The sequence below is a fragment of the Dreissena polymorpha genome, chromosome 16, assembly GCF_020536995.1.
Source record: "Dreissena polymorpha isolate Duluth1 chromosome 16, UMN_Dpol_1.0, whole genome shotgun sequence".
Taxonomy (NCBI): domain Eukaryota; kingdom Metazoa; phylum Mollusca; class Bivalvia; order Myida; family Dreissenidae; genus Dreissena; species Dreissena polymorpha.
Window position 1 is genome coordinate 3,295,388 of NC_068370.1, and position 25,066 is coordinate 3,320,453.

General features: G+C 37.8%; 3 protein-coding genes across 3 annotated transcripts in view; 2 read left to right on the forward strand and 1 right to left on the reverse strand.

Annotated features, from left to right (window-relative positions):
- Positions 1 to 7,795: 7,795 nt before the first annotated feature.
- On the forward strand, positions 7,796 to 14,879 carry LOC127862725 (phosphatidylinositol 3-kinase regulatory subunit gamma-like). The gene is made up of 8 exons (XM_052401983.1): positions 7,796 to 7,852; positions 8,723 to 8,922; positions 10,387 to 10,561; positions 11,024 to 11,149; positions 11,359 to 11,474; positions 12,297 to 12,473; positions 13,616 to 13,834; positions 14,368 to 14,879. The coding sequence occupies exons 1-8, from the start codon at positions 7,796 to 7,798 to the stop codon at positions 14,636 to 14,638; spliced, it is 1,341 nt and encodes a 446-aa protein (XP_052257943.1). The 3' UTR covers positions 14,639 to 14,879.
- A 545-nt stretch (positions 14,880 to 15,424) lies between these two features.
- Positions 15,425 to 16,567, forward strand: LOC127862726 (lysosomal acid glucosylceramidase-like). Its single transcript, XM_052401985.1, has one exon. The coding sequence runs from the start codon at positions 15,425 to 15,427 to the stop codon at positions 16,565 to 16,567; it is 1,143 nt and encodes a 380-aa protein (XP_052257945.1).
- A 797-nt stretch (positions 16,568 to 17,364) lies between these two features.
- The window catches only part of LOC127862727 (dnaJ homolog subfamily C member 21-like), a 35,136-nt gene continuing 27,434 nt past the window's right edge, over positions 17,365 to 25,066 (reverse strand). Inside the window, 4 exon segments of the mRNA XM_052401986.1 lie at positions 17,365 to 17,607; positions 18,465 to 18,776; positions 20,765 to 20,834; positions 21,799 to 21,881. Of these exon segments, the coding sequence (XP_052257946.1) occupies positions 17,449 to 17,607; positions 18,465 to 18,776; positions 20,765 to 20,834; positions 21,799 to 21,881 (624 nt within the window). The 3' untranslated portion in view covers positions 17,365 to 17,448.

The window sequence follows — 25,066 nt, forward strand, 5'->3', positions numbered from 1 at the left end:
TTATATTGTTATTTCTTTCAATTTGTGTTTGCTATTTCCTTCCATTACGTGTCTCCGGAAAAAATGTACGCCCTGGAGTTCTACATCTACCATTTGAGGCCGTACGGTTTACAGTCGGGTACAAAGGAGCTGAATCAGGACTGGAGCAGCTGAAGTGGCATGGAAAACTTGTATTAAAACAATATTTAACCAGGTTTTCCGAAGGAAAAAACTGGTTATTAGATTGGCGAATGCGGGCGGGCTGGCTGGCTGGCGGGCTGGCTGGCTGGCTGGCGGGCTGGCGGAATAAGCTTGTCCGGGCCATAACTATGTCGTTCATTGTCAGATTTTAAAATCATTTGGCACGTTTGTTCACCATCATTGGACGGTGTGTCGCGCGAAATAATTACGTCGATATCTCCAAGGTCAAGGTCACACTTTGAGTTCAAAGGTCAAAAATGGCCATAAATGAGCTTGTCCGAGCCATAACTATGTCGTTCATCGTCAGATTTTAAAATCATTTGGCACATTTGTTCACCATCATTGGACGGTGTGTCGCGCGAAATAATTACGTCGATATCTCCAAGGTCAAGGTCACACTTTGAGTTCAAAGGTCAAAAATGGCCATAAATGAGCTTGTCCTGGCCATAACTATGTCATTCATTGTGAGATTTTAAAATCATTTGGCACATTTGTTCACCATCATGGGACGGTGTGTCCCACGAAAGAATCACGTCAATATCTCCAATGTCAAGGTCGCCACGACTAAAAATAGATTTAAAAAAAAAAAAAACTTACAAAGGGGGTTAATTTTTTTTGGTCATTTCAAAAGTTCAGTTTGAGTTTTCTCCCTTTATCAGATTTTTTTTTCACAATGAAAACCTGGTTTTGTGACAATTTTGTCCCTTGTTATATTTTATGTTTCGTATTACAAAACTTTTCACAACAAATATATTTTGCAAACAATTGTGCATATGGAATGAGTGATGTATTGGACGTCATCATTGATGACGTTCATTCGAACGAATGATAAAGGGGGCTAAGTTTCGTTAAGTTGGTGCATATAGTCGCGATTTGGGAGTCTTGAATACTGGTCTGTTACTTTTGCTGAAATTTGACATGTATATGGACAAGAATGCGATCTACCTGTTGGCGTAGGCGTTATACCTGGGAAAAATATAGTTTTTGATTAAATCACGAAAAAGTTTCGCAAGTTTTACATAACTGGAATTACAAAATGCGGTATGTGGATATACCGAAATCCCTACCGAAATCTCCGAAATCAAACTTTGATAAAAACAATGTTTCATTAGTTATTTCAGTGTATTTTGCAACAATCTGTATTAAAATACGCAGTTTTTCGATAAATAATCAATATTAATGGAGATTTCGTGGGATCTCGGGGATTCCTGGGGATTTTGGTAATTACGGGATTTTCGGTATTTCTTCACACACGTCAAAATGGCCGACTTCGACAGAAAGAACGCTTAAAAGTATTTACAAAATAACATCATCACAAACGATGTAAAGTGTACGCTACTTATCCGTTTTGTAGATAAGTATACGATCAATTGGAAAACACTAGCATTTGACATAAAAAAACGCCAGTGGATATGGAAATCTTCATCGTTGGAAATAGCAGACGGCGTCGACCAATGGCTGTCAATACAAGTTCGAAAAGAACGCGAGAAAGTATTAACAAAATAACATAGATGATGTAAAGTGAACGCTAATTCGCTGTTTTGTAGATAAGTATACGATCTATTGAAAAACCATAACATTTGACACAAAAACACCCGTGGATATGGAAATCTTCAGCGTAACGAAATAGCAGACATCGCACGGCGTCTCATCTGGGTCTACGCTGTTTGCCAAGGCCGATAATATAATGAATGGAAATGCACAAACTCAGTAACTGGCAAGCACATATGCATTAGTAGGTTGTTTCGTGATTATTTAGAAACGACTACATAATTCTTTTGGTTCAGCCAGTGCAACTTAACAGAAATAAGTATAATAGTTTCTACACCTGACAACAATGTGCCAACTTATACAAGGTAAGTTGTTTACATTATTTAAAATATTACAAGCTTACAGTATACAACAATAAACAGCTGGTACATTGTAATGTCATCGTTTTAATATTAATAAGCCCGTGGTTAATTACCCTTTTTTATCTTATGGATCAATGCATCTCTAACACCTTCAATTGACTTGTTCATGAAAAATATACACCCTCAGTGCATGTTATCCCATACACCATCACTCACTTACTAAGGCTCGATTGGTCATTCTCGGCTCGGGTACTACTTACAAGTACATGTACCCCGGGTACTCTTAACTTTACTTACATGTACCCCGGGTACGGTAAATAAACTTAAACATACCCGCAAATATTAGATTGTATCCGAGTTGTATATCCGCCCAAAACCCGATATCGTTAAACATGCTACCGATTAACGTAAAACAATATTGTTTACCTTAACAAACTTCTGTTTTGAAAAATCTGCATCAACATGCTTTTTAGTATGAGTGTTGAGAGGACGCCGTAGGAATAATCAAGTAATCAAGAATACGTCTCTGTTTCTGCTTTTATTTCCTTCATGTATAATGACGATAAGGATTGACGACTAACATTGACGACAATGATCACAAGCATTTACGACTAACACTGACGACAAGCATTGGCGACTAGATGTAACATTGACGATTCTCTACAATAAATGAAATTAACAATAAAAAATGAATAATAAGATTATAGTACAACAGATATGCTTTTCAAAGTATAATATAATAGCATACACTCATTAGAATAAGAGGTTTCATAAATAACAATTTGAAACATTTTCAATCAATATCGAAATATCTTATACAATATTTATTACACAGCATGAATTAATTGTTAAAACATAATATAAATACCGAATATGGTGTTCCCCATTTAACGGACCTTGCAAACCAAATAATGTTTCTTTTAAACAATCTATGACGGTAAATAGTGAACGTGCGATGTCGCGGAAAATATTATACTTAACGACGTCATACAATGACGCGACTTTAAACAATTTAAGATTTAAAATTAAATCACATTATTGATTTTAATAATGAGTTTTGATAATATAAATGCCATTGAACAGAAAATTGACATAAATGTAAACATAATTAATTTTTACAAAATACCCGACAACAACCGATTTAGTGTTAAAATTCCCGGGTACGTTTTAGTATATTTACCGCACCCAGGGTACGAGCCTTACTATTTGTATTATTATTATATCTCACTAATTACAAGGTACCTTTACCTTGTTGTGTTTATCAACCTGGAATTTATGTAAAATCTGGCTTTCTTTCCTTTTATTTTTCATTCATTTGATTACGCAATTGTTGACGTACCTCGTGGGAAATTATTTGAATCTTTGGATTTCAATGGCGACAAGCTGAAAGTGTCAATTTATTTTAAAAACGAATCTAAGATTTTAAGTATTGTGTGTTTGTCATGCATAATTCAGTGTTTTCCAGAAAAAATTGAGTAGCCAGTTATATGGCCGGCAACTATGCAGTAAAACAAAAGCATTTATGACATTTACTTGATATATATTGGGAAAAGAAGCCGTCATGTAAATGTAAGAGTAAATGTAACCGGCAGAATCGCTGGCTGCCAGTATTTAAAGAGAACACTGATAATAGTAAACTAAATCTCTACGACACGATTACAGCGTTGTAAAATTGTGTTTTGGGTGATAATGGTTAGTAATTCATACAAATGTTATTAAAAAATATTGTGCTTTAAAATTAATTTTGAGAATGGGATGGAAGAACAGAAAATGAAGAACATACAGGGATGGAAATAAGTGGTTTCCCATGAGCCCGGGGCAAGTAGATTTTGGCCTGGGCAACTCGATTTCAAAAGTTGGTAAACTTTTTTTTTTTTAAATCTTAAAACAATTCAGTGCAATAAAAATTGAAAAACAATTGATCACCATGGATCAATACTAGTTAAATAACATTCATTATTTAGGAATAGGACATGATTCAATTCAGGCTCATAATAATACATCATGCATTGAACATGTGTATTGTCAGCAAATGTATATAATTATTTATTATTTTATTAAAAAAATGTATAATAATATTCACATGTTCATATTTCTGGGCTCATTATTCTTTATCTGGGCAACCAAAATACTAAAGATGGTTGCCCAAAATAGTAAAAAGTTAGTTTCAATCCCTGGCATATCATTGTAACTTTATTGTTTAACTGCATTGCATTAAAATTGTGATTGAGGTAAGCTTGTTGTTTATAGTATATTTACTTTTAAGCTCGACTATTATATATGAAATTCAAATATATATAGTGGACCTATCCTACTCACCCCGGCGTAGGTGCGCGCATTGGAATGTTTGCGTACCACCTCGAATATATTTCCTATGTCCATTGACATATTGCTTTCATACATGTATTTTGCTTCTTAACCAACATCACCCCAATGTATAAACAAAAGCAGATAACTGTATCAAGCATTTTGTAACAATTATGGCCTTTTTTTCACTAACAATAAGCATATAATTGATAAATCTATTTTAAAGTTTGCGTACCACCTTTAAATTGCCACAACTTTTTTATTATGCTCTCCCCAAATTTTTTAAGGGGGGAGCATATAGTCGCCGCTGCGTCTGTCCGTCCATGCACAATTTTTGTCCGGGCTATTTCTCAGCAACTAATGACTGGAATTCAATTTAACTTAATGGGAAGCTTCACTACCAAGAGGAGACATGCATATTATCAGCCGGTTCTGGTCAGATGATTTTTCACAGAGTTACAATGTATGGCCCTATGAAATTTCCATTAACTGTACATATAACGCGATCTACCTGTTGGCGTATTCGTTATTACTGTGAAAAATCTAGTTTTTGATTAAATCACGAAAAAGTGGTGTTTTTTATTGCGGCAATCACTATAAACACGTGGCTTGGGCCGGAAGTACATGTAGCCTTAATAGCAACCCCAAGACAATTCACCCCAGGAGACAATTCACGGGCTAGACAATTCAAATTAGATTTTTCATACCCCAATTTTCGATTTTCGTAATCATTTTTGTCGTACCCAAATGTTTTTCGTACCCAAATTGTGCAGGTATCATAAACCCCCCCAATTTTTTTTGTTGATACTTTTTAAACAGGTTATGTTTGAATCCGTCCAACATCGCAACAAAACCCCCCCCCCGATTTTGTTTTTTTCTTCGCTTTTTTGAAGATAGTTAATAAATGAGCCAAGAACCCACCATATAAAGCCTCTGAGATAAGTGGAATCATCATCCCTCACTTGTGATGAATAAGTATATTTGAAAGAATATATGAGCATCTGCCAACTTGTTCACCCATTTTTTATTCTGAACTATGTCTTACAATGAATTAACTAACACATATGTACTATTTGGAATATTTTTAAATGAAAATGATAACAAGGATACAGATATAAGAAAATTTGCTTTCCCATGTCGTCGAGCCCGGGACACATTGAAACAACAGCTAAAGCTCTATAATGACACCACGATGGCTTTTGATTTTACGGGATATCTTAAACGCTATATTGGCAATACACGTTTTTTATTTGCTTGTTTTAAAATAATTTCATTTATTCGTTTTGGAATCTATGTCATGTTCAATTAAGAAAAAAAACCATTGGCTACCTGTGAACATGTCCCTTTAAAGCGTGAACTTATGTGCTGATTTGATTCATTAAAATACCTTTTTTTTTAAATAATCAAAGTTATATTCAAAAAGTTACTTAGTGACGTAACATGGTCGCCCATAATTCGTTATAGTCACAGACGTTTTAATACAGGATATGTGCACTATTAAATGTTAAACGGTAGAACTGTATAAAAAACATAGCAGGAGAAGGATAGTCGTTACTGAAAATTATTTCTGCCTTTGTAAATTGTTTTTTTTTGGGACGTAGCGTTCCTTTTAAGTAATAATCATATAAGACGCGTTCTGAGAAAACTGGGCTTAATGTATGTGCGACACTTCCCGCTTTTATGGTATTTTTCGTTTAAAGGAAGTCTCTTCTACACGAAAATCCAGTTAAGGCGAAAAGTGTCGTCCCTGATAAGCCTGTGCGGACTGCACATGCAAATCTGGGACTACACTTTATGCACATGCATTTAACCCAGTTTTCTCAGAACGCGACATATATAATGTAACGAACTGTTCATATCGACCTTGCTGACCTGATACGACATGGTTAGGATAATGAAGATAGTTATGATGCTGTTTGTTCTGCTCTGCTGTTGCTGCTGCAGCTGATGATAATGGTATTGATAAAATCACCATGCTTTATACTTGTTTATTATTAATATGGACAAGGACACGTTTGTGGACGAAATAGCTACGATATCAATTCATACGCTTCTAAAGATATGGGAATACACATAAGTTTGCTTAGTTAATACACATTAATTTGCTAGGACGCAATGGTTGCAGACGGAAATATATATTATCGAAGGAAAGTTCAGTAATTCAGTATATCGCACTGTTATCTTTTGGCTTTTAATATATTTTGTGCTCGTGGGTAAATGATTACTGTATGCATGGATATTTTATTGAGCGGACACAAAACAACATTATACTATAAAACAACATTATACTATAAAACAACATTATACTATAAAACAACATTATACTATAAATGTGTATATGATTGTGTGCATGTCATGGGCGAGTGACATGAGTTGTCCATACTTTATACGTAATACTTTATTCGCTCGGTGACATATCATTCTCATATTCTATATGTCAAGTAATAATTTATTCGTCCATAAATAATGACACAATGAACTTGATTCGCTGTAAGGTTACTAATACAACCACGTACAAGAGAATCACGGTTTAACCCATTTATGCCTTGTGGACTCTCCCATCTTTCTAAATTGGATCAATTTATTTCCACTATTAGGGATATCTAGAGTATATTTATTTCTATATTTAGAATATTTCTTACAGAAATTCCTTTAAGCAAACAGCGCAGACCCTGATGAGACGCCGCATCATGCGGCGTCTCATCTGGGTCTACGCTGTTTGCAAAGGCCTTTTTTCTAGACGCTAGCGATAAATGGGTTAATTCCAACAATGCATGATGGGTTTTACCTACCATGACATGACATGCAGCATTCAAAATAGCCGGACTAATTATAGTAACGACATGGAGTCGGGCACAATAGTTTTACCTAAAGAAAGGGTATTTCTTTCATGTCGGGGTAATAACATAAACGTATTTTCTCAGTGAAGTGAGAAAATAAATATGTTCACGACCGATTGCGCGAGTGAACATGTGTACATTTGCTCACGTTACTGAAAAACTGTTTTACGGAATTACGCGGAAAGCAAGCACTTTTTTAATGCATTTGATTATTCTTCTCATATAAGTACGTTTTAATACGTTTTATATCCGTACTTTTATCTCAATGATGTCTATTTGTAGTAACTGGGTTAAGAAATCAAAACTCAAGCGGCATGCTGGATTGCAATAAATATTTGCTGTTAATTCAAAACGTAATTTGTTAGGACTGCTTCTGGCGCTCGATTGGTCATTGTCGGCTTCGGTATTACTATGAAGTACGCCGAGTATTCCTAAATTTACTTCAAAGTATCCGGGGTACGGAAAATATACTAAAAAGTACCTCTTACTATGACCGGTGCCTTTCAGCGTATTTCCGTACCCGGGTTACATTGTAGTAAACTTAAGAGTACCTGGGGTACTTTTTTTAGTACCTGAGCCAAAAACGACAAATGAACAGCCGTTGGCTTTGCCAACATGTTTATGGACTATGATCGTCTTAGTTTGAGTCGTCCTGACCAGAGCAGAAACAAGGTATACTGAACAGTGATAATACATGCATCAAACCTATAGCTTAACTTAATTTGACATTTAAAGGCCCAGTCTCACTTTGATGCCGATGGAGCCCCGGTGCGTGATCTGGGCTCAACCGGGATGAACCGGGGCTCTACCGGGATGAACCGGTGCTCCGGGGACAACCGGATCCACCGGGAAAATATAAAATGTTTAATACCTCCGGGAGTCACCGGGAAGGACCGGCAACGACCGGCGCGGCACCGGGAACAACCGGGACGGCACCGTGAACAACCGGGACGGCACCGTAGCTCCACCGGGGCCCATACAGACCCCGGCAAAGCTACGCCAACGCCCCGGTTGTCGCCAGTGGTGTCCAGGTGGAGCCCCGGTGCATGCCGGAAGAGTCCCGGTATAGCTACGGTACATCGGTAAATCGACGCTCTTCCGGGACGCCACCGGCTTTCACCGGGGCTCCGCCGGGGCATTACCGGCGAAGACCGGGGTCTAACCGGGGCGTTGCCGTACTCTGCCGGCGTCTGATGCCGTAATAGCCGCGGTGAGTGCCGGCGGAGTAACGGTATACCGGGGATTTGCCGGGACGCTGCCGGCTTTCACCGGGGCCCCATCGTTGCATTATCGGCGACAACCGGGGCTCTGCCGGGGCTTCACCAGGATAAACCGTAGCTAGTCCAGTGTTGACCGGGAGTCTGCCGGGTTCTTGACCGGCTTCAACAGTAACGTCATCATCATCATCATCATCATCATCACCATCATCATCATCATCGTCGTCATCATCATCATCATCATCATCATCATCATCATCATCATCATCATCCATCTAAGCATCTTCATCACCAACACCAACAAGTTTCTCATTTAAAACAATAGCACCCCATTCATCACTTATTTGTGTTCCTCTCCTTTATCCAGCTCGACTACGAAGACGAGCCCGTGGACTTGGGTCAATATGCCTGGTACTGGGGCGAGACTCACCAGGAGCTCGTGCGTCGCGAGCTGTCACGTGCGCAAGACGGAAGTTACCTCGTGCACCACACGGGCGATATCGAATTCCACATGCTGGCGGTCAAGTATGGGTTTGATACTTCATATTGAGTGCCGACAGCTCTTTGTTTGTTATCGGCATAGCTACTGATATATTTATCGATAGCTCTTAAATGGGTTACCGAATGTAACTCTTTTCTTGGTTGTTGAGTTGTCAGATATTAAATATTTATCTTCGTTGGTTGTTTTATATTAAACATTCAAAAGCACAGTTTATTTAATAACAGTAACGAACAATAATAAACTAGTCTTTAAATCTATGATTTTCGGTCCAATCTTCTACAAGTACACGTAAATTTATGATTTTAAACAAAAGTTGTCTTATATTGTTATGAGTTATCACACTTGACAATGTTCGATTACGCGCATGCTTCTTAAGAAGCGTGGATAATATTTGGCCATTTCCATTTCGTAAGCTAGAATGTGAAAACAAAACAAATGAAGAATTTATTTGTTTCATCATATTTGTGGCGTATTGTATGTTGTTCATATCTACAGTTTACATTTTGTATTTTATTGAGATCATACGATTTTGGAAAGTTTTAATGAAACATTTTACGGGATTTTTCTGTTTCATAAGTTATATTTATGCATATCCGCTTTAACCTTGCAAAATACATTTCATTTAAATCGTATTCTATAAGAAACAGAGTTAGGAGGAAGAGTAAAATATCAGTAATAATCGTATCGCTTTTTTTACGCTGATGTAATAAATAAAATATAAAACTCACAAAGCATGACATTGAAATACATAAATATTTGTTGAGGTACATATGTTCACTATAATAAATAAACACATTCAGCAGATAAGGTTTTGCTGGTTAAGTAAATTTACACAAAAGCATTTTTTCATTTTAAGTATATGTATATGCGTTTAAAAATATTTTAAAAGTGCACTCTAACCCAAAATCGCGTCTTCCTGCTTACACTGACATTTTCATTATTGTGTTTCATGGTTGATTGAGAGACCTTTGTATTGCTTCTATTGGAACACTTTAAAATGAGGAGCAAATAAACGATTGTGCTTATTTAAGCTTCCGTGTTGCTTGTTTTGTATTTGAGAGCTTATCTCATGAAATAGTTGCTGTTATCTATGTTCTCACCTATCAGCTTACACAATTACAGTTACATATTTATATAAAATAAGTTTTTATCGTCGTTATCCCGTTACACTTCCGGGATACAATACGAATACTTTTATAACATGACAAGCTCAATGTTACGTTGCTAAATGGCACAAACAGCAGCACGATTTAATTATAATAATTTTAAAATAATGTGTCTGCTATAGTGAGAATGGACAAAATGTTTACTCTGTCGATGCTGATCTCTATGTTATCGGAACTGAATGTTATCTCAAAATCGACATTATTTCGGTCAATTTTTAATTTATAAAAATCGTCCGATGTCATGAAAATTGAAGTCACAACTTATTTGACCTAACCCTGTAACGATAAGCTGCGAGTAAAATACTAATTTCCTCGTGACAGGGTCGGGGATGATATCGTTTGGCAGCCTATCTACTGTCGGGACGGGCTGGTAGGTTTCACGGAGCCCCTCGGCTTCGAGTCGTTCGAGGACGCCCTGGAGGCGTACACGGAGAGCCAGACGGAGACCCATGACACGCTGAGAAATCCCCTGCCCAAACCGGACTTCTCGAAGCTGGTAAAACAACACGCACAGTTTGAACCTTTAGCACTCAGATACGCACATTTAACCGTGCGCAGCAGCTTAGAAAATCAAATTAAATTAAAACATTTCTTACTAGATTCAAGTTTACAATCTTCATTTTACATCTAAAAGGTACTGATGATAAGCAAATAGCATAAAACCTGAACAGATTGCGAGTTACTGGCAGGCTGTTCTGGTTTTATGGTAGTTGCATATAGCCATTTTCACTTTGATTCTGAATAGGGAAAGGTTAAGTCGGCGATTGCGCCAGATGAGGGTTGATTTTCGTTTAGGAGAGAATATATTCAAACGAAACATTTTATATAAGCGGGAAGTGTCGTCCCTTATTAAGCCTGTGTGGACTGCACAGGCTAATCTATGATGACCCTTTACGAACATTGATTATGTCCAGTTTTCCTAGAACGAGGCTTAGTTGGTTGTGTTGTTTTTTCACAGCGCGAGACACACGCGACAATGAAGCCCGTTCAGCTGCTGAAGAGACTACGAGACACGCACGGCCTTCTGGGTCAGCGGATAGATGAACTGGACAACGTGGAAGGCTGTATTGAGAGACTTGAACAAGTAGGTGTAGCTGTATCAAGAGTAGCCGTATGCAGCTTTATTAGAAAACTGCAGTGTAAAGCGCATGTATTGTAATGTAGATTTATCGAGAACGTGAATACTAAAAGACAACGTTATAATGAAGCTTGGTTGAATAAAGAAAATGAAAACAGGCACTTATATACGTGTGTATTGTAAATTCTGTTTACAAGCTCTTTTTAATATGACAGGAAATCGAGGAGAAGAGCAAGTCGACGGAAGCGTACGGCGTGCTGATCAAGGTCGTATCTAAGCAACTGGAGAAGACGAATGAACTCACGAGCTCGTCCAGCGACAGGCTGGATGAGTAGGTGTTTGCTTGTACTAGTATTTGATCCTCGTTCTGGGTAAACAGGGCTAAATACATGTGCGTAAAGTGTCGCCCCATATTAGCCTGTGCAATCCGAACAGGTTAGGCAGGGACAACACTTTTCTGCTTTCGTTTTTCGTTTACATTACTACTACACAAAAACCCAGTTTAGGCGGAAAGTGTCGTCCCTGATTAGCCAGGCTTATATGGGACGACACTTAGCGAACATACATTAAGCCATGTTTTTCCAGAACGAGGCTCTAGTATTTCTTACGCTGGTGTGTCTTGTGCGAAACTGTTAAGTGTGTGACAACCTGAATAAGAATAAAGTAAATAATACTAGTAAACTAATTCCAAACATACATGCGTCAATCTCTGTAGTTTATAATGTAACATGCGCGTGGCGATGTTCTTTTGCAATAGTGCACAGTTTTAAAGAGATTTGTTCAGAGATTGCATCTTTCACAATTTTCTAAATTAACACCGATTCAAAACATAACATAACTATGTACTTTTTAAAAGGAAGAGAAATGACATTCAAGACATACACACATACTGAAAATATGAACCTCCCTATGGTACAATGGGACTTAAGTGTCGTTGTAGATAAGTCCGCACAGGTAAATCAGGGCGACACATATTGCCTAAACTGGATTTTCGCTAAGAAGAGACGTCCTTTAAACGAAAAATACCATAAACGCGTAAAAATGTCGTCCCTGATTAACCCGTGCGGACTGCACATGCTGGTCTGGGACGACACTTGAAGTACTTGCACATTTACCTTTCAAGGTGTAAGATTTAAAGTGATGCCATTGACAGGATCAACAACAACTGCACGGCACTCACCAAGCGACTGGAAGGTCTGCGACAAGAGCAGACGGCAATTGAGAGAGAGCGTACTTCACTGGTTACAGAAAGGAACGAACAGTCCAAACTGTCCACACGTTGTCTAGATGGAATTAGAGATCTGGAAAACGAGCTGCAGAAAATCAAAGAGTAAGTCGTCTTTGACTGAACAAACAATTCAAATAAAGTAGAAAATAATACACTTTTTTTCGCAAATCTCAGCCTACATTCGAACATTTTTTCGGACAGCTGTCTCAACTGGGGTTCAGTGTATGCGCTTGTGTAGGTGTTTCCGTCCAATTTTATCCATACGTTATCGTCGGCACTTATCGGGCATATAGAGCCCAAGTTAGTTAAATAAAATTCGCCGCATCTCTGTTATTTGCATCTCATTATATGACACGAGGTATCGGTGCGTTTTTTATAACAATATGTTATACTGTGTGTTCACTCCAAAGACATTTTTCAAGTCATAGCTGTGCTAGATATTGACTTAGTATTACAGTGACAAGTTCGAGTTCTCTTGTAACGAGAGTTTTATCTGTTATTGCATGGGTATTATCGAGTTCTCGTTCAACACGATGTTGATCTTTTATTGCATGACAATATCGACATCTCGTTTTACGATAAAAACAATCTTTTTGTATTGACATTATCACATTCTTGTGCTACGAGCTGTTATTGCATTGGCATGAACGAGATCTTGTTTACGCGATGTTGACCTTAGAATGCATCAATTGACCTTTTTGGGTTCTCTTTTTACGAGCTGTTGACTATTATTTCAATGAAATTATCGAGTAAGGAAGCGTACATGTATGGAAGCGTATATGGTACACCCTGATGCTGTGATGATGTCAACATTCTATGACGGCATGATATGAAAAAGGTATCATGGCGTAAAAAAAACCTCATCGTTTCGACTAAAACTATGATGGTAAGTCATGTTCACAAGAGCATGACGCCCAAAATTATGTTGATTTGTCGACTTAGATCATGTCGACCAAATATTTTTTCGGGAAAAGCCGGAAACATTTACGTTGAGACTTTAACTTATTGTCGTTATGGCGAGTAAAATAAGAGGGAAAACCCTACAAAACTATGACGACATACCATGTTATTTCACAGTAAGTCGATATAAACTAATCTGGAATGACCATATTATTTGGGTGTACCATATACGCTTCCGTGCATATACGCTTCCAAACTAGAACTCTCGTTATATTTGTTGTTGATGTTTGTCTGAGCGTCATTATCAAGTTCTTGGTGCATGAGATTCTTTACTTTTATTACAGTGACATTATCGAGTTCTCGCTGTACGAAAACTGCATGGGCACCATGATGCTATTTATAGATCATCTGCTGGCGTCTGACGTCACTGAATTCGCACAGAAGGTTGAGGAGTATGACATAGACAAAAGCATGGCAAAGTCAATTCTCAAAACGGAAAGTGACGGAACATTTATTGTGAGAACTAACAACGACCCCAATAAACCATACAGCATCTCTGTCAGGTGAATACATGAACCAGTTGGATAATTTATCAGATATGCATTTAGATTTCACAGTGCGTTATTTATCTAATTGATATTTGTCTATGCTTTCCATCTTTCACGTGTCCTTTTAGTTGAAGAATAGGCCCTATACCGATCATAAACATGCTTAATATTGGGTGCCTAACACGTACACTTAAGGCATCCGGTATTGTTTCACAAACCCAGAAATAAACAAAAAATAACGTCCACACTGGCTGGTCAACATTATCTAAAGATGACAATGGTTAACCCATTTATGCCTAGTGGACTCTCCAATCCTTCTAAATTGGTTCAATTTATTTCCAAAATTAGAGATGTCTAGTATATTTATTTCTATATTTAGAATATTTCTTACAGAAATTCCTTTAAGCAAACAGCGCAGACCCTGATGAGACGCCGCATCATGCGGCGTCTCATCTGGGTGTACGCTCTTTGCCAATGCCCTTTTTCTAGCCGCTAGGCATAAATGGGTTAATGTAACGACTTAAGGCTGCTGATGTATTCTCTTGCAGCTACTCAGACGCGGAAAACGAAGGACTTGTGGTTCATTTCCCGGTGAAACGGGACGATGGCTGCCTCGGGTTCGACGAGCAGACGTGCATTTTCCATGACATTCAGGACTTGGTCACGTGCTATGCTCGAATCCCGTTTGGTTCCCACGACAGTACGTATGGGGACTTAACTCTGGTCAGACAGGTCGAAAAGAAGGCAATCGAAGAAGGAAAAAGAGAAAGAAAATCATCAGTTTTCAGTACATTTGCAAGGAAGATGTCTTTAAAGTAGTGTCTCTGAAGTGCGTCGTAATTATAGTTTGTGGACTCGCTGCAAATCGAGAAAGGAGGGAGTTCAACTGACTCCGGTCTGACATACGCTCAACACACTGCGCTTTGATGACTTATAAACCTCTTGAATATTTCAATCTTATATATACTATAAAGATTTCGATTTTTTTACATGAACCCATAGACTTGACGTCACGGTGCTTATTCACTGAATATTTATGAATGAAGTCGACGTCATTTTGTGTTCGTTTCATTTTTTGACGTCAGAGATAAGCACGGGTGTATGATTTCTCGCAAAAAAGAGCGGAATATAGGTTTAAAAAAGTGCTAATAGATATATTTACCAAAAAAAATTATTATAAATTTGTAGTTGAATGAAATAATGTTTGGCTCAGTAGGGTAAGTAGGGTGTTTGACTGTGGTGATACAAAACCGGTTTTCGTCACGATTCTTTTTATCAAATCTCCTAAGCATAGAAACTCAAAATCGTAGGTTATGAATGCAATAACCAACAGAATGCCACAATTTCTTTCTCGAATAACGTTCCATTTTTTTAATCACGTGATAGACAAGAGGCGCCTTGAGCTGTGCACCTGGGTTTACCTGATGTGTGTTCACTTTGTATTACTTTGTATTGATCGTAGGGTTTGGTGGTACTTTTACGGATGCGGCTGGCATGAACGTTGCTAGTCTACCAGACGGAGCGCAGAAAAATCTAATTGAGTCGTATTTCGGGCCCACTGGTATCGAATATAACCTGGGACGAATCCCAATCGCTAGCAATGACATGTCAACAAATATTTATTCGTACGACTTCACCCGGGGAGACATTTACCTATCCAAATTCACCATAGCGGCCTACGATCACCTGTACAAGCTCCCGTATATCGATCAAGCGGTGGTTGCTAGCCGTCGCAATCTGTCGCTCTTCGCGAGTCCGTGGTCGTCCCCTGACTGGATGAAAACCAACGACAACATGGTCGGCGTCGGAACAATACTGCCCGAGATGATGAAAGTGTACGCTGATTACTTAAGCCGGTTTCTTCGGGAGTACGAGTCGTTTATGTTCCACGGGCGCATGTGGGGTCTGACGACCCAGAGCGGCCCGGTGCGAAGCTGCAGTAACGACAGTCTCCCGGAGTATCAATCCGTCTGCTGGTCCCCTCAGAACATGAGCGACTGGATCAAATACGACCTAAAGAGGTCGCTGGAGGATAACGGATACGGCCATATCAAGTTGTTCACTATGGACGACAACCTGGACGTACTTGACAACTGGAGACGCGCGTTTGACGCAATCTCTCTGAACCTCGTGGACGGATTTGCCGTACAAGGTTATCACGACAACGTCAGTGACGACAACACGACAAATTACAACAACGCGTCTTCGCCAATGTGCGATATGTTCTCACTTCACCCCGACAAGATTCTCCTAGGCTCGGAGTACTGTATAAGGTCCAGAACGGAACTGGGCAGCTGGGAAAGAGGCGCGGACCTTGCCAAGCACGTGTTCCACACGCTTCAGAACTGCGGATCGGGGTTCACGCACTATAATCTAGCCGTGGACTTGGATGGTGGGCCGAGTTGGGTATACAATTACGCCGATAGCCCGATAGTGGTGGACGCAAAGCAAGCAAAGGGGGGCGTACCTGTATTCTACAAACAGCCGATGTTTTACACAATGGGACACTTCAGCAAGTTCATAACAGCCGGATCGGTCGCCATTGAAATGTTCACTCTCGAAGATGTGCCGGCGGGGATTTATTCCGTCGGATTTATGCGACCGGACAATTACATCGTCGTCGTCGTCGGCAATTTCGGCAGCAAAGAGAACATCGTGGGTTTCAGGGACAGTCGGTACTATTTTGAGTTCTCAATGGAGGCCAGTTCGATACACACTTTTATTTGGATGCACACGGCCGATGCTTAGATGCAGGATCATGCAAATGTGCGACATCCATCATTAAGTATATGTGATATAGTGGAATATAATGCTGAACAATAAATCGCGATGCATCGCTAATGTGCGTAATGTTCTGAAATATTTATTTATTCGCCGCGCAGTTTTGCTTTTCAAGTGTTGCTCCGACTAGATGCAATACACATAGTTATCGATAAAATTAAACGTTCGAGCATACATCCACCGTTTCATGTTGAAACCGCGCGAATTTCTGTCGAAATAACCACGTGCATTACCGTACATTAGAAAAAAGCATACCATGTGTAAAAGGAACCCGACTGCTTCAATCAGTAAACAATTTCATCTGTTTTATGGCTGAATGTGAGCAAAATTACGTTTGTTTGGCATGTTTTTCCCCTTCTGAAAACAATCCAAGGTACGATTGAAATTTGGGAAACTATTTTGGGAAAGGGGCCTTTGAAGGCCACAACTACCGTAGGTAAAAGCCGCGGTACATGTACTCTGATAAATATAGTTTGACATGTTCACAGGTATCCAGGCAATGTTGCATGGAAGATATTTATGTTGCGATAAATACAATCGGATTTGAAATGCTGTCAGAACATGTGAGGTTCACTGTACAGGACGTTAAATGAGCAGGCAAATAAGATTGGTATCTGCAGATGAATGCAGTAACATTTATTGACGATGGACAAACAAATATCCTTATGTGTAGCTTAAAATGAATACATATCTATAAATTTGTAGATTCTTTGATCATAAAACCATTGTTAAAATAGATAACATTAATTTATAACTAAAACACATTTAAACTCATGGCTATTTTAATATACAAACAATTGTAATCAAATATAAGTTAAATTCACCAACAATAAATATCACTTTAGCAATCATTTACTTATAGCTTTCTTCTTTTTTCCTTTCTTCTCTTTACTACTAGAATCTTCGGTGAGTGGGGCATTCTTCAATTTGGCATGACCGGTGGCCTTTATATGGTCAAACAGCTTCGACCTGGAGGGGAAGTCTGACCCACAGATCTCACAGCGACCCTGTTATCATGTCAAGAATAAACATTAATGAGCCTCACTGTGGAAAAACAGGGTTTAATGCGTGTCCTTAAAAGTGTTGTCCCAGAGAAGCCTGTGCAGTCTTTTTGTGATATCTTTCATTTGAATGAAGTCTCTTCTTAGTAAAAATCCAGTTTAGGCAGAAAGTGTCAAAAAGAAAAGGTTTATCTGGGACGACACTTTCAGAAAATCCATCAAGTCCAGTTTTTCCCCAGAAACAGGTTCATTGGTTTAGTTACAGTGAAACCCCTCTAAATCTGATGTCCACTTGACCATGAAAACATCCCCAAATAAGTAGGGCTACTGGGTTTTACCATACCTCTAAAAAGTTAAAATACTCATTTCTTATATCTTTATGCTTTTTCTTTGCATATACTAACCTCCTTATGTCCTTTTTTGGGTATGTTTACCAAGCCTGTCAGCCTATCAATAAAATAGTGAAATGCGTGCTAGCTGATGGAATCAATAAAATAGTGAAATGCGTGCTAGCTGATGGAATTTGTTTGTTTCAGTACTCTAATGTTTTAAAACCTTTGTAGTAAATTTCAACACCCAAAATGTTTTACAAGATGTCTTAGTGTCATCTCAGAGGTTTGTATGAATGTTGCACAAAGTGTACTATTACCAAAGCGTACCATTAAGCAAAACTTATTTATTCATATCATTCAGAATTGAAATATAGTCTTCCATCAATCCTGATTTAGGTTTGATTGTCCTCGATGCATCAAAGAGCCTTGCAACACAACGTTATATGCATCTGATTTACAATGATGTATATACATACCAGTACATATAGAAAGACCCCTTTTTGGGGGCAAATGTCACCTAAGACAACCTACCATTTTCTGATTTGGATCAGGCTCACTTTTCTTTTTCTTGTATTTGCTTTTCCTTTCATTCATTGCAGCAACATCATCTGCATTAACATCAGCATGCATGTCCATATCAGCTGCTTCTTTCATAGAATCAATAGCCTGGTCTTCAACATTGTGACAGTCATCTGTATCACCATCATTTACTGCATCACTGACATCAGTGTTGAGCCTATTATTGTCTACGTTAGTTTTATCCACAGCCTGATTTTCAGAATCACCATCAGTTTCTTCAGAGTGTTCTTTGGTCTCCTCTGCTGGTACACCATTGGGTATATCCTGAAATTGATAATCAGTTATGTAAATAACAAGGGCTGTTTTTAAAACACGCATGCCCCCCAAATGGGCTGTCAGTTGTAGTGGCAGCCATTGTGTGAATACATTAGGAACCATTTTACTGCTTCAGGTCACTGTGACCTTGACCTTGGACCTGAAAATCAATAGGGGTCATCTGCCAGCCATGATCAATGTACCTATGAAGTTTCATGATCCTAGGCCTAAGCTTTCTTGAGTTATCATCCAGAAACCATTTTACTGTTTTGAGTGACTGTGACCTTTGACCTAGTGACCTGAAAATCAGTAGGGGGTCATCTGCCAGTCATAATCAATGTACCTATGAAGTTTCATGATCCTAGGCCAAAGTGGTTATCCGGAAACCATTTGGTGGACGGACCGACAGACGGACCGACAAGTGCAAAACAATATACCCCCTCTTCTTCGAAGGGGGGCATAAAAAGTCATCTATGTTGTGATAGTACTGAAACACAAAGCTAACATTTTACCCATGGAGTTTTCTATAGGCAAAGTACAATCTTATCATTGGTAATTATCCAATAAAGAAGACAAAAGCAATCCCTTAATTCTTAAACATTTCAAGGTTTTACAAGAAACGTGCAACAGTTTGAAACATTATTCATGTTTATTAGATAAAACGTCTGAATGTTAAAGCTGCAATATCAATAAAGTCTGTAACACGCAACTTTAAATGACAACAATATCATAAAGCAACATCCTTCATAAGGAGAGTTAAATAATTTCAGCTCCACTGTCTAGTAACTACAAGGATTTAAACATATACACATGTATAATAAAGCATTCAATGAATTATTAAACCACCAGTTAATAGATTTCAATTAAAACTGTAAATTTAATGTGCAGAAAAACTGATGTAAGAAAGTGACATCTATAATAAAAAAAAATTGTTGACAAAGTTAATAGGGGGTAAACAGAGTACATGACAATAATTTATTTTCAAACTCTCAGTTCATTGTTTTATTGTCACTATACTAGTTTTGTTATTGATATCGTACCATAACAAAAATACATAAATGACACACAACAAACAAATACATTATTTTGATCTTTGGTTATTTAAATAAAAGTATGAAACTGAATGGATATGAGCCTTTCAGGGGAAAAGAGGCTTAAAGGTACCGTCAACCATGAATGCCGAAAAAAGAAAAATTCTTAAATACCGTTTTTTTTTACAATTATTAGTTTATATTGATTAAAATATCACGACTGGTATATTACATTACTTGAAAAAAGTTGTTAAGTTTTCATATTTTCAGTATATTCGGTAATAGATTTTACTGGGTACCAGTACCAGGTAACTACTAGTTAACACCAGTAGATTGATCATTGTCGTCACGTGGTTAACCCAGAAATGCAAATTGTGCATGCGTAGTGAATTGTATTTATTTTATATATAAAATGATCAATCTACTTGCGTTATTTATTGTGTGTATATCGTTATGTCACCTATTTTCGCGATGTACTTTCGATTTCACATCGCGAAATTTTATTACCGAATAGACTGGAAATATGAACTTTTCTCATGTAATGTAATATACCAGTCGTGATATTTAAATCAATATAAACAAATAATTGTAAAAAATACGGTATTTTATAACTTTTCTTTTTTAGTCATTTGTGGTTGACGGTACCTTTAACTTGCAGGCTGTTTTGGTTTTATGCTAGTTTTATTTAGCCATTTTTACTTTGCTTCTGACTTGTGCTTTAAGTGTCAACCCTGATAAGCCTGTGCAGTCAACACTGGCTAATCAGAGACACAACTTTCCCCTTAAGACAGGATTTTCGTTTAGAAGAGACTTCCTTTAAACAGAAAAATACAAAAAAGCATAAAGTGATGTCCCTGATTAGTCTGTGCAGAATGCAAAGCCTTATCTGGGCAAACGGTTATGTACATGCATTAAGCCCCGTTTCCCACAGCAAAGGTCATATGGTCTAGATTTAACAAATCTTACCTCGTCTTCATCCGAGTCTTCAAGAAGCTCTCTGCTAAGCTTTTCTCTTCGCTTATCTCGTTTAGATTTACTGAAACATGGGTTTAATGCTAATCTAAGAACAATAAAAAAGTCAGGTGATAAATGTGTTGTTAAATAGCATTTATCTTTAACTACTGCTTCTGTTTAAACCATTCTCATTCTGGGAAAACTGGGCTTAATGCATGTGCCTTAACAGTTATCCTTGATTATCCTGTCCACACAGGCTCATTAAGGAGGACACTTTCCACTTTTATGGTATTTTTCGTTTAAAGGTAGTCCGTTCTTAATGAGAAGCCATTTTAGGCGCAAAGTGTCTTATCAGATTAGCAAGTGCGGACTGCACAGGCTAATCTGGCACAACACTACACACAAGCATTAAACCCCTTTTTCCCAAAGCGAGGCTCAAATGATTGAGAAATGGCCATTTATTAAAATATCAAATCTAAAAAACATAAAATAAAACACATTTCAACGTTTTGCAAAGCCTATTTGTCAACAAGAGATTTTTAGTGAGGGAAACTTGCTTGAAAAATCAACAAGGGAATATTTTGGTGGACAACATCGCTTGTGGACAGACCAATCTTTTGCCAACTATGTAATCATATTTATATTACGTTATAACACCCCTTACATACGCATATATATAGTTATATAAGTAAAATGTTATCATCTAGATTGTGAATATTAAATAATAAAAGTAAAAACACGTGTCTGGGATTTTAAATAAATATTTATATAGCCAACGCGTTTCGCACAGCTCATCAAGGCATAATACAATATATTACAACGTCAAAATGTCATGCATTTTGTGCAGTCCTCACAGGCTAATCATGGACGACACTTTCCACTTTTATGGAATTTTTCTTTTGATGGAAGTCTATTCGACATGAAAATCCAGTTCAGATGGAAAGTGTCGTCCCACTTAAAACATATGCATTAAGCCCAGTTTTCCCAAATGACACAACAAGAAAAAGCCAATTGAATGGTTAGATGTCTTATCATCCCATACATACACTTTTTTGTTACTGGCGCTTTCTATAACATCTTGAAGCGACACATTTTCCAATGTGTTTGAAACACTGTCCAATTCATCAGCCTAAAACAAGGAACAACAAAAAATACAATATTCAATAATTAAAACTATAAACGTGCCTAAACAATCTTTTTTTCAAATTTAAATCAAAATTGAATAATACAAGGTATGCAAGCTGTTAGATAAAGTAAATGAATTAAAAAAGGCAAATTTTAAACAATTATTAAGAACGTTCAGCTTTATAAACACAGGATAATTGGTCCTTATATATTAAGCTGATTTTCGGCAACTTCCCTAGGTAAAATTGATTCAAAAGCACGAAACCAGCTGTTGTTTTTCTATTAACCCTACACCACTCAGATACGCATTTTAAGTCATTTGTAGTCCCTTTGAAAATCGAATTAAATTAAAGACCTTTCAAAGAGATTCAAGTTTTAAAGGCTTTATTTCCATCCTCAAGATACTGATGAAAAGCAGACAGCATAAAACCAGAACAGCTAGCATGTGTCTCGCTTTTCTGGTCTTATTCTGGTTGTTTATTAGCCATTTCACTTTTCTTCTGAGCAGGAAAGGGTGACAATATAGCATATTTCAATGAATGTCAGACAACATCATCAGAATATGTCATGTGAAAAGTAGGCTAAGATCTCACTTGCTTTTCTACTAGAGCTTTGTCACAGACGTGACGAATACCCCCACATGCCGCATTGACACAGAATATTTTGCATGTTGTCTTCACAAAAAACAGCGAACACCATGCTCAATGTTTAAAACTCACTAAGTGACCCTGTGACCTAGCTTTTGACCCGGCATGGCCCATGTTCAAACTTGACCTACACATCATCTAGATACAACTTCTGACCAAGTGTGGTAAAGATCGGAAGAAAACTACTTGAATTAGAGAGCGGACACCATGTTCAATGTTTAAAACGCACTAAGTTACCCCGTGACCTAGTTTTTGACCTGCCATGACCCATGTTCGAACTTGGCCTAGACATCATCAAGATACAACATCTGACCAAGTTTGGTGAAGATCGGAAGAAAACCACTTGAATTAGAGAGCGGACACTTAATACGGACAGACTGACCAACAGACCGACCGACCGACAGACAAGCTCACTCCTATAAACCCCCTAAATTTCTTTTGTGGGGGTATAATTATTGATTTAGAACATTGATAACAAGCCTTTAAATTTCTAGAATACTTGTTTGAAGAAATGGCACCAAGTAAGTAATAGAAGTCCTCTTTATTTCACAACACAACAATGTGGTAAAAAAAATGCAATTTTCCATGGAAATAAAGAAATAGTTCATGTTTTCCATGAAATACTAATAGTGGAGCTTTGTTCTGGGAAATCAGGCTTAATTCATGCGCGTGAAGTGTTGTCCCTGATTAGCCTGTGCAGTCCTTGCTTTAACTGCTTTTTGCAAAGAAGAGACTGCCTTTAAAAAAATTTTTAAATAAAAGCCGAAATGTTTTTCCTGTATTAGAACATACAGACTGCACAGTTTAATCTGGTATGACACATTACACACATGCATTAAGCCCAGTTTTCCCAGAATGCGGCATGATTTATTTGAGTCGTGTTCTGAGAAAACTGAGCATAATGCATTTGCAGTCAGCACAGGCTAATCTGGGACAACACTTTACACACATGCATTAAGCCTTGTTTTTAAAGTGCAAGGCTCATTTCATGCCACTTACCTGTGTTGCATTTCTCTGCTGTTTTCTCTTCGTTTTCTGCTTCTTTTATAACCTGCAACAAAATAATAAATCATCATTAAAATACTGATCATATGGAAACAGCAATACAAACTTGTTTTTGCAAATAATTTTAAACATAAATTGCCAAACATCAACACGAAAATTTTAATCATCACAGACATAGATGCCCCACTGGACAATGTTTGGCCACAGACAAATGATATGTAACAACCACAAACAAGAGAATTTTGTTAAACATGTATGATTATGACTTACAGACAAGTTGTTGATAATGGGCCATTTCTAAGAGTAAGAGGTTGTGTTAATATTGCATTTGTAACAAGAGCACCCCATAACGGGTGCCAGCTCGGCTACGGGTGCAGTTTTGAATAAATGAAAGCTTGTCCGAATTTTTTTTTTTTTTTAGCTCACAGTGACCTTGACCTTTGACCTAGTGACCCCAAAAATGGGTGTGGCGTGTAGAAAACTTATCAAGGTGCATCTACATATGAAGTTTCAAAGTTGTAGGTGGAAGCACTTTGATTTTAGAGCAAATGTTAAGGTTTTAGCACGACGCAGACGTCAGACGGCGGACAACATGAAGAGCTGGCTATGACAATACCTCGGGTTTTCTCCGAAAACGCTGAGCTAAAATTGAAAAAGTGCCATAATTCTGATTAAAAAGGTAAAAATATTCTCCATTTATAAGTTGTAGGATCCAACCCTACCAAGCAGTCAAAAGGGCTCTAAGTCCACAACATTACAGATGGTTTGTATTTAATGATTGAAAATCTGACAAAAGACGATTACTGAAACAAATAGTTTTTCAGACAAACTTCCTTCCTTGCTTTCACATTTAAGATCTTTAGTTGTAACAGCTTCACAGTCCACAAAATGATTAAAGAGAATAGAGTCTACAAAAATGTTACAGATATATGTGGTGGAAAAAGGGCAGTTATCGACAAACTAGAGGGCCTTTATCCCAAAGGAGCTCACCTAAAGCAAGTTTCATAAAATTGCACACACATATCTGAGTTCATGTGTTAACAAGTAAACTCGTTGAATTGATATCCACCGCCAATATGCCTCTGGACACAAAAGTATTATATTTGACACTCAAAAAAGCATTTTATCAAGATACAAAGAGCCATAACTCCGTTATTAACAGACGGTGTACAATGCCATTTGGCGTGCATCATCCTCTTATCCATATACATACTCATACAAAGTTTCAATGAAATCCGCCAAAGCACTTCCAATATATGGCTCCGGACGGACAGAGGGAAAGACAGACAACGCCAAAACAATATCCCTCCGCCTATGGCAGGGATGAAAAGTATTTCTTTAATTTGACTTTGTGATCTAGTTTTTGATCCCATGTGACTCAGTTTCAAACTAAGCAGAGAAATCATTTAAAAAAAAATGTTCTGACTAAATTTCACAAAGATTTGACAATAACTATGGTCTCTAGGGTAATCCCAAGCTTTTTCTTTAGTTTGACTTTGTAACTTAGATTTTGAACACATGTGGTTCAGTTTCAAAC

Excerpts from the sequence above, each read along its gene's own strand:
- LOC127862726 (XM_052401985.1), top strand. The coding sequence starts at position 15,425 with ATGTCAACAAATATTTATTCGTACGACTTCACCCGGGGAGACATTTAC.
- LOC127862725 (XM_052401983.1), top strand. The coding sequence starts at position 7,796 with ATGTTTATGGACTATGATCGTCTTAGTTTGAGTCGTCCTGACCAGAGC. Across the intron at positions 11,150-11,358 it reads GTATTGAGAGACTTGAACAA|GAAATCGAGGAGAAGAGCAA; the intron begins GTAGGTGTAGCT and ends TTAATATGACAG. Across the intron at positions 13,835-14,367 it reads CCATACAGCATCTCTGTCAG|CTACTCAGACGCGGAAAACG; the intron begins GTGAATACATGA and ends ATTCTCTTGCAG.